Here is a 10,760-nt window from a genome sequence, read left to right on the forward strand (position 1 = left end):
ATGTGTCTAAGTTACAAGGGCAATGTTGCCATGAAAACAATTCGAGCGTCTATAGAAGATATCAAAGAGCTTCTGGAGGAAAATCAGCAGGAAAATATCAAGATTATTCATATTGTTAGAGACCCTCGAGGTGTGGCCAACTCGCGCAAATTATTAAAAATTCCTGCTAGTGATAAAAAAGCACTAGAATCGTACTTGCATCGTAATGCATCGAGAGCCAAGCCATCCATTAGAAACTTGATCCAAAGTGGTTTGCTTGTACCAAAAAGTCCTTCTCCTAGACCCACTGTAGCAAACCAAATGGAGACTGTTAATGACTACTGTGATCACTTACATCACGATCTCCAACTTGCAATACATCAACATCACGTTCTAAGAAATCGATATAAAATAATCAGATATGAAGATCTTGCTGCGAACCCAGAAATTATGACTCGCAAAATCTACTCGTTTCTTGGACAGTCGATTATTCCAGGAGCTGTCACTGAATGGCTGAGTGATAACACGAATGTGCCATACTGGCAAAGTAGGAACGAAAATAGTATGGGACTTCATAAAAATTCCATAGAAACATCATCAAGATGGCGTCGTTGTTTGAGCGGAGAGGAGTTGCAGCAGGTACAAGCCGTATGTGCGGATGTTATGGAGTTACTTGGTTACAAACTGTTTGCTACAGAAAAATCTTTGCTTGATTTGACTGTGCCGTCTACTGGTTTCAATACTTTGGGAACAGATATTTCAATAACCTAAATACATGAAATAAATGGCGGCTGTTGAAATATGACCTCATTACGGGTTTAACGGATAGCGACATTTTGCACAGTATTCTTGTGGGACCTGAGATCGAGAGCACATCAGATGATTGTAGTGTCTTACACCCCCTCTGATATACATGTATCAGGATGTCAACCGTATGTATCTAACTTATCTAAGATAGAATGTCAACACTGTGTGTAACGGCACTCAAGAACAAGAACATGTATGAAATCAATACATTTAATGATCGGACACACCAAATTGCATTCTGAATACGACGGTTTTAGGTCTTTGTTTCAGAAAAATCTAATGAAAATAGCTTATTCCCGAAATTTCAGTTGAATCCGATTTGAGTTGTCAAGTTATACATGATTATGTGCATGCCTATACTAGGCTCCAACTTCAACTTGATTTTCCATAATAAAAAAGAACCAGACAAATAATATTACGACAAAGAAAGATTTTAATAATTCCCTCCATAATCGTTTCGCTTAAAAACGAAACGATTATGGAGGGAATGCTCGAAAGGCCAGCATTTCTATGATCCTCTACTGCATTGTTTTATCAACAAGATGCACGATCGCCATATTGAGTGTAATGATTGGGTCTAAAACCAAACTGTTTTTCAGTTAAAATATGGCTTTGTCAATAAATTCAATCGATAGGCCACTCAACATAGGCCACTGTGTTATAATTTCATTCTGTTAACATAACTTGAATACAAATTCGACGATAATTTTGTCAAGCGAATGAATCTGCACGAAATTTTATATCTTATTACTTAGCCAGAGATTTCTGATGGAATAAAAATCTCAATTACTTTTTTTTACAAAGTAGGGGAATGAGCCTGCGGATCACGAAATGCCCCTTTAATGTATGTAGACATTAATATCACATGGTGATGTAGCTTTACGTGATGGGTACGTCAACCATAATTATGCCTAATGTGTGAAAAAATTAAATAAAACCCATTAAGTTGCTATAAATAGGTTGCGCACCTGACTTAGAGCGTGTTTCTACAGAGCCAAATACCGCTTTGGAAACGGTATGGAACCGTTAATCACTCCTGTGGAAACAGCCTCCAACGCCTTTTTGCAACGCCTTTTCATCGCCAACGGAAACCTCGTTGGAGTAGGTTTTGCCGTTGACGAAGCGGGTAGATTTTCTGTGGAAACAGACCGAAGCGGTAACTTGCCGATTATTGAGCAAAATCAAACAAAATGGCTGTTAATCAACATGTTAATTGGACAGACGACATGACAAAACGTTAATAACAGCCTGGGCAACATAACAAGTCCAAACTGTTATGTAAAGCCACAATTTATCCGTGATACGGAAAAACAGAAAAACTCACGGAATTCGGGGTTTGCTCACGGAAATTTGTAAATGCTACAAAATAGTGAAAAACTGTGTAAAATGTAAAACTTTCCTCTTGATTTGCAAAATATAAGGCCAAATAAAAAAATAAACATGTTTCACGTCCCCTCCCGCTTCCTTTTTTGAGGTTTCTTCAAAAATATTATTATTTTTTGAAATTCAGTTATAACTTTTCAAAAAATATGTCTAGGAAGTAGAGATGCTTTCTATAGCCCTGCTAATATACAAGGAACACTTTTGGAAGGTTTTGAGATAATTAGAGGGGGCCTACCTCTCAGAACAACAAAAAGAGGCCTCCTCCTTTTTCCAGGCATTATTGTGTCCGCTAAAACAGCTCTAATTCCGGGTATTTACACAGATTTTGCGATAAAAAATAAAAAATAAAAAGCCCCCTCCTCCTCCTTTTTTTCAAAAACCCGGACGTGAAACATGTTTTTTATTTTATTTGGCCTAACAAAAAAAAGTGATTATTTAGCAATAATCAACCATTAAACAATCCATTCTAGCATTAATTCTAGGCCTAGGATGCAATATTCTGGCCATACTAGGCCCCCCCTACCGTACAAAATACACTTTTAAAACATGTTTGTCATTCAGATTAAACGGTATGAACACGCCAACGGCAAAAACCTGTCTGTGGAAACAGCAGGTTAAACGGTAAGATAACGGTAAGATAGCGTTATCCATATAGCGGTAACTTAGCGGTGCGCCTGTAGAAACACGCTCTATAATATAAGAGTGCACGTAAGCCTATAATAATAGGTTGTAATTAATTTGCATTTTTTGATCTCCCTAAACATTTTCAAACTAAGTAAAAGAAGCACGAAAGTGGAAAAATATGCTTTGTGCCTTCACCTCGTTACAAATTTGGTCCCATTTGAGGAAGCTCATAAAAAATAGTGATTTAGCATCGTTTTGAGATTTGTTTAAAAATTGTAATTTGGTACGCAGGGCCCACGACACGCTTGTGCGACGTAAGGGGTTGTCTGAGGGATGATTTCAAAATGAAGCCCCAATTCAGCCAATGGAAGCCATTTGGTACAATGTTTTTTACCAAATGTAAAATAGACAAATTTCACAAAAAAATGTTATCTCTGTTTGTAAAGAGTATATAAAGCAAATTCGCGAAAATTCGAAAGAGTGAAATATATACATTGTAGATTGTCTGACTATGGTGACACGCATTGTGGGTAAAGTACTAAATCCAACTTCCTATACGTTACCGCAACACATGTTACATTATATATCTCATCAAGGCAAACGTATTAAAAACAACGAATGTTTGATCACTGTCGGAGTATTATTAGTGTATGAATCTTTGGGAAAATGTGACTAGTTTATCATCAGCATACGACTTAACGAGGTCTGATACTCGCTTAGTTGTAACATAATTGACCTAGAGTTCTTGAAGCAATTCACATGCAGTTGTCTTAGTAATGTAACACATTTTTGACTTCCTTTAGCTTGTATGTGAGCTTATGTGACTTTGGCCTCCGTGAATGGCTGTGACACTCTCTTGATGAATTCGGATGTCAAAACCCGGTGTCAACGTCAACATCCTTGATATCAGCATGTTCAACGTGGTAAAAACAAGTTTTTACAAAATGGTCCGGATAAACAACGCACTTTTCATCATAATATATATTCTCATTGCTGTTGCAATAGTATGGTTCTTCATATTTCTCAAAACCCAAGAGCTTACCACAGTGTCATATGATCAAAAATGGGATGGTAGGTCACTGGAAAATCGACTTGATGCCATCATTCGAAAAACTCAATTGCAGACTTTACAGGAAGGTACACCACCACCAAGCAAAGATAACTCGGTTGTCATAGTTCTGGCGCACTTTCGAACTGGCTCAACATTTTTAGAAAGGTCAACATTTTTCAATTGATGGTTTTAAATTTGTGTATGTTTTCATCAAAATATGGTTTAAAGTCGGATAGTTTTTCGGAGTCCCAGCCGCACATGCTACACAAACCAAAGTTGAGACCCCATGAGATCTTTAGGTGTTAATCGAATGATATAACTTTTGAACGTACCTGCGCATTAAACATGTTAAAAGAAACCAACTTAATTATTGCTCATGGTAGAGGAAATATGAAGCCATTGCGCCTGTATATTCTTTACTTTCAAGTAAAAATATAATTGTATAATGTTTGTGTTACAACCTGTTGTATAAGACTATCCACGGACTTGCTCCGACACACCGCCAGGATCTCATCAGATTGTATATACTCACCCTCACCGCCTCCAATCTCACCCACTGTGAATGTCACCGAATGTCGCCTTTAGACTTTAGAAAATCCAAGTACATTATGTTATCATGGTTATTGTGGAGATCGCACTCTCTTTGTGGTCGCTCCCTAGGTCAGTCTTTGTGGAATGCCCTGCTACCACCGGAAGAGACTCTCACACGATTAGCTACTACTGAACTACTGAACAAAATAAGTTGCTTGAAGACGTGCGACCTATTTGGCTATGAATACTATTACTTTTTTTTTTAAATGCCAGAGTGAACAATAGCCCATGATGTCAAGAACTGATATAGGCACTATAAAAGACAACCACATGGGCCAATCAGTGGATCACAGCAGCTTAGGAACAACAAGAATGAAGGGGTAGGCCTACAGTAAAGCATCAGACACGAGTAATAAGATGCGTAGGCACTCTGATCTTGAAGGATGGTGCACCGTTGTCAGATACGTCTCCGACTACTTCATCTGGTAGGCTATTCGAAACCTGAACTGCAGTGTGGCTAAAGGTCTTGCCAGTATATATGGTTCTAGAATCTAGAAGCTGGTACTGTGAGAGCGTGGCAAGGCATGGACAAGCTGGAGCGGGTAGCACTTCTGACTACAAATGGCGTTGGTAGCAGTGTCTTCAGATCCGTTTAAAACGTTTTTGTTTGCTGGGTCTGTACAACCGCCTCCATGACCTTGCTGATGATGCAGAGCAGAGAAACGGGCGGTACACAGATGGATTAGACTTCGAATCTCTCTTGCATGTGAATAGGGATGACAGATGCAGTCTTCTGTTGGCTTGGGAAAAGGCTCCCTTGGAGAAGCAAAGCTCACTCAGGCTCAGTGGTCTTGCAAGTTCTGCGATGTACCTTCAGGACTCTTGCAGGGATTTCACCAGGACCGGTAGCTTTACCTGGTTGCAGATTCCTGAGAAGCTTCCTAACATCTTTGACCTTGAAGGCTATCTATAAAAGACAACCACATGGGCCAATCAGTGGATCACAGCAGCTTAGGAACAACAAGAATGAAGGGGTAGGCCTACAGTAAAGCATCAGACACGAGTAATAAGATGCGTAGGCACTCTGATCTTGAAGGATGGTGCACCGTTGTCAGATACGTCTCCGACTACTTCATCTGGTAGGCTATTCGAAACCTGAACTGCAGTGTGGCTAAAGGTCTTGCCAGTATATATGGTTCTAGAATCTAGAAGCTGGTACTGTGAGAGCGTGGCAAGGCATGGACAAGCTGGAGCGGGTAGCACTTCTGACTACAAATGGCGTTGGTAGCAGTGTCTTCAGATCCGTTTAAAACGTTTTTGTTTGCTGGGTCTGTACAACCGCCTCCATGACCTTGCTGATGATGCAGAGCAGAGAAACGGGGCGGTACATAGATGGATTAGACTTCGAATCTCTCTTGCATGTGAATAGGGATGACAGATGCAGTCTTCTGTTGGCTTGGGAAAAGGCTCCCTTGGAGAAGCAAAGCTCACTCAGGCTCAGTGGTCTTGCAAGTTCTGCGATGTACCTTCAGGACTCTTGCAGGGATTTCACCAGGACCGGTAGCTTTACCTGGTTGCAGATTCCTGAGAAGCTTCCTAACATCTTTGACCTTGAAGGCTATCTTTCCATTCAACACGTTGCTGGATGCTGAACTTCGGGAGCAGATTCTTCTGCGCTGGCAAGTTGACATTTAGCGGCAAAGGTGTGGCCGTTTTTTCAGCTTTGTCTTTTGATGTAGTGTAGGCTTGACGCCCATCCTTTAGCACTGGAATGTCAACTTTGGTGGACTTACCAGACATGTGTTTACAGTGTTCCACCATTTATCATTAGGCTGCCATCTGAGAGCTCTTTCCTCAACTTGATGTTATGCTCCTTCTGGTTAGCTTCTCTGCATGATTGTACTCCTTCTAGCTTTTGTAAACTTATTCTTGCTGGCCTTGGTGTTTTTTAGCTTCCTGGATAAGCGACGCTTCTTGGTTGCTGCTCGTTTGCAGTGGTAATCAAACCATACCTTGTCACCAGTCTTCTTGAAACAAACTTTGCTGGTATGAAAATCTCCATTGTATCACTGATAATAGTGGTGATGTTGCTGCAAGCCTCTTCTGGGTCATCAGATTGGAGTGCAAGAGACCACTCTACTGATGCAAGAAAACCTCTCATTCCCCAGTAGTCAGCCTTATCGTACTTCCACACTTTGTGCTCGTAGGGTTTATCTCTGTACAGCGGCACGTTAAGTCTAAAATGATCTGGACCATGGTCTGAGCAGAGGTACCTAGTCTTACATGTACTTGGCAGGTGGCATCTAGATCAGTGATCAGTGATGACCAAGTCAAGAATCCGATCTTCTCGGGTAGGTTCTTTGACAAATTGTGTTAGGCCAAGAGCATTACACATCTCAAATGTGCGGCGTCCAGCATCATTTGTTTTACGACTGCTAAGCCATGTCCTCTGGATCAAGAGCCCTGTCATGATATATGGCGATACCCTCCAGACAATATATGGCAATCCCTCTTTGTTGGATGTAGTCTGTCTCTACGACAGCTGAGGGTGTATCCTGGTATAGTTATGCTGTCAACTCCATCGTTCACAGAAACATCCAAGAAGGTTCCCACGATGACAATAATGGATGGCTTTAGTTCATTTGAAAGATTGGATAGCTCACCGAAAGTCAGGTCCGTTTCACGTAGTCGTTGGGCAGGCATGGGTCGTTTCCGTTTTGATCCGTTCATTCGAGGCTTGTAGCGAGAGAAGTTAAAGAGTTAGGGGTGTGCTGGCCCCTCACCCAGGATACACCTCTAAGCGGTGCGGTGGGGGTGTGCACTATACATGACCTAAACTGAAAGCATATACCTCTCAGTCAAGGTTGGGTGGTCAGTGCTTTAGGTTACAACTCTCACTACCCAATTGTTCAATAAACAAGTTGCTTTTGATCAAGCTGCTGCATCACATCAGATTGTATACTAATCTCATCACCGTCTCCATTCATCGACACAGACTCTCCACAATACGTCCCCTCCAATGTCAGCTCCCCTTTACACTTGAAGCTCAAAGTATATGTTATTATGGAGATCGTACTCTCTTTATGGTCGCTCCGTAGCTCTTTGTGGAATGCCCTGCCAATGGAAGAGAGACTCTCACACTACTAGCTACTACTGAACTACCGAAAGATATAAGTCACTTGAAGATTTGCGACCTTTTCAATACTATTACTTAAACAATCTGCTTTTGATCAAGATGCTGCAATCTGCATCATACGGTTATTTATGTGGTCATTTATTACATTTTCAAACAAAACTTTATAATATTGTTCAATATTGTAGACCTGAACTCCGGGACCTGAACAATACCAACAGGTATCACACTAATATATACATACATTTGAGCTATTTTTAACATAGATTTTTTTGTTTCTTTATCAACTTATTCATCTTTTTCTGTTTTTGTGGTAATATTTATGCTATAAACTATATATTTGTGTGGAAGTTGAGGGCGCTATTTACATATATTATCATTGAAATCGCAATGCTCCTTCGCCTCGCGATGGAGTATGAACATATCTTTGTATATTATTTGGCTAAATTAAATTTAAAATTTAAAGTTATTGCTTACATTTCATGGTAAAAAGTTTTTTGAAAATCTCCTTGATATTTGTTACTCCTCTTCTGATGTTTAATGCCATTATACCAGTGTCTACCCCTTGTAAAGATGAAAACACGATTTAAGATCAGTGCTCACTTTTACTTTAATATGACGTAGTTTTACATGCCATCAAACAACCGTGCTCACACTCACCCCTAGCCCATGTCTCCATCAACACAGACTGTCCACAATACATCCCCACCAATGTCAGCTTATGTCCCCTAGACTTTAGAAGTTCCAAGTACATGTTGTTGGAGATCGCATTCTTTATGGTGGCTCCCTATGTGGAATGCCCTGCCATCGGGAGACACTACTAACTACTTTTAAACTGAACAATGTAAGTTGCTTGAAGATTTGCGACCTTTTCAATTAATACTATTACTTAATTGTTCAATAAACAATTTGCTTTTGATCAAGATGCTGCATCACATCAGATGTCTCCATTCATCGACACGGACTGTCCACAATACGTCCTCTCCAATGTCAGCTTATGCCCCCCCATGGCCCCTTTAGGCTTCAGAAGCTCAAAGTACATGTTATTATGGAGATCGCACTCTCTTATGGTCGCTCCTACATTGTATAGCTCTTTGTGGAATGCCCTGCCCCGGAAGAGACTCTCACACTACTAGCTACTACTGCTGAACAAGTAAAGTATTCAATAAATGGTCATAAAAAGGTTTATTTAGTTAGTGACAGTAGTAACAGTAAAATATATACCGTACGTATGTAACGAATGCAACATTATCTTGGCATAGTTATTATGAGGGCTCACTTACTGAACAATTCCGATTTTGGTATCTACCGGTTTATTGATCGCGAAACCCAACGAACGCTTGGGGCAACGTCTATTTCTAGCAAACAGAGGGAGTCGGTGATTAAAAAGATCAGATGTGGAAAATGTATCAATTATGCATAACTTAATACAAATTGATGTTTATGTGTAAATTCAATATCTGGAATATGCACGATCTTCGGGCAAATGGATATGGAGAAGTCTAGAATGAGGAACCTGGCTGGATTCCCATTGAAACATAGCTCCTTGTGTACGTGTAAATGTTAATCATTGGTATAATTGCATTATATCGTAACATGTTCCTCCCACCTGACGTGAGCGGCGGCCAGCGTGTTTTGCTAAAAGCCATCTCTGTCCGCGGTCTAATATGGAGAGCAAGTCAACCACACCACCGCTGCAATCGCACCATAAAAGTTTGGTGTCATACCACAGCTAAATAAAGTCCGCTCTACACGTTCATTATGAATTGTGTTAATTCCTCAATTTGATCGTGCTCAAATAAAAGTTAAGGCCACTCAAATAAATAAAGGGCTTATACTTTTTTTCTGTTATTTCCACTATTATTAATTAAAGCCCACGGAAGCTTTAAATTTATATTAAAATCAATATGGGAAGGAAATGGTTTGAGCAGATGACTAAGAACACTTGTTGTTTGAAATAGTTCCTAAGTAAATAAATGCGTTTGCAAATAGTCCAAAGGTCGATTCTAAACCTGCGTCCGTCTGCGCGCCAGTTTACAAACGTCCACTGACAAAACGAAGATGGCTTCCGCAGTATCATTGAAACTAGCAGTTAGTTCTGTGTTCATTGGCTTGGTGCTATATTATAGTAACGTCCCCGTACCAGAAGCTTTTCAGTCCTCACCAGATAGATGGAGAATGAGGTTATTGGTTGCTGGAGGAGATTTTGTAAGTATTTCATTCATATCAAGCTATATCATTATTTTAATCAAGTCATGTGTCGATTGATCAAATTTGACCATTTTATCCTTCTTTCCACTGATTTTTCACTATTATTTTCTGAAAGCTGATGTTTTAAGGAACCTAATTTTGCTAGAATTTAGTTAGTCATGTATACTGGGTAAGTAAGAAAACGGGGTGATGTCATCAAAACTAAATAATTTATTGCATTTTCATCTGATATGAAATATTTCAAAAGTAATTTCATGTTGTTATGCACTGAAAGTTTGTTACAGTTTTGGAAATATTTTCTTCAGGGTGTATCCTACATTACTGTATATTTAGGATTCCCCAAAATGTATTTTTCTGATCTGAAGTTGTATAATTCTCAAAATAAAACATAAAAAGCCAAAGGCATTTTGTGACTGAAATCTTGGCATTTTTGTGTAGATGTAGTGAAGATGTTGAACAGGGAATAAATTGCAGTCCGTATGACGTTTGTCAGAGAACCCTGTTCAAATATGATTTTTAGATAGATAAATTTAATAGCTGAATTCGAGTTTAGAGTTAATAAGCTTTCATTTGAAATCAGATTTGCATGTAGCGCAAAAGTTTGACAATGATATCGTTCAAAATTCAAAAAGATGTCATGTCTCAACAAAATTTCTTCAAAAAACATAAAGGTGCGCTAGCCCTATCTTAACGATTTATAGATGACATACTAGTTTCTCATTTCGTTTCACAATCATCATTTTGTTCAAAATGATGATAGCCTGTTAAAAATCATACTAATGACTGTTAGATTTGTCATGATGCCCGACCCTATTAGCCGACACCCCTTTGATTTCCTTGGGATGACCATTGTATAAATTATGATATGTTTCCAATATTTTTCCATATTGATACAAAGCTTTCAGGTTTAGAAAATAGCGGTCTGATACGACTGGCCGTCTGGTGGGAGAATATCATGATATCATTCAGAGGTTCGTGGGGTGCTACAAATGTAACGTTTGCCGATACAACATTTGACGGAATCAAAGTTCGTGTATACCA

General features: G+C 39.5%; 1 protein-coding gene across 1 annotated transcript; it reads left to right on the forward strand.

Annotated features, from left to right (window-relative positions):
* LOC140154478 (carbohydrate sulfotransferase 1-like) lies at positions 1-750 on the forward strand. The gene has a single exon (XM_072177045.1). It carries the CDS (start codon positions 1-3, stop codon positions 748-750), a length of 750 nt encoding a protein of 249 aa, XP_072033146.1.
* Positions 751-10,760: the final 10,010 nt, after the last annotated feature.

The sequence above is a fragment of the Amphiura filiformis genome, chromosome 6 (assembly GCF_039555335.1).
Source record: "Amphiura filiformis chromosome 6, Afil_fr2py, whole genome shotgun sequence".
In the NCBI taxonomy this organism is placed as follows: domain Eukaryota; kingdom Metazoa; phylum Echinodermata; class Ophiuroidea; order Amphilepidida; family Amphiuridae; genus Amphiura; species Amphiura filiformis.

Coding starts and splice junctions, on each gene's coding strand:
- LOC140154478 (XM_072177045.1), top strand. CDS start 1: ATGTGTCTAAGTTACAAGGGCAATGTTGCCATGAAAACAATTCGAGCG.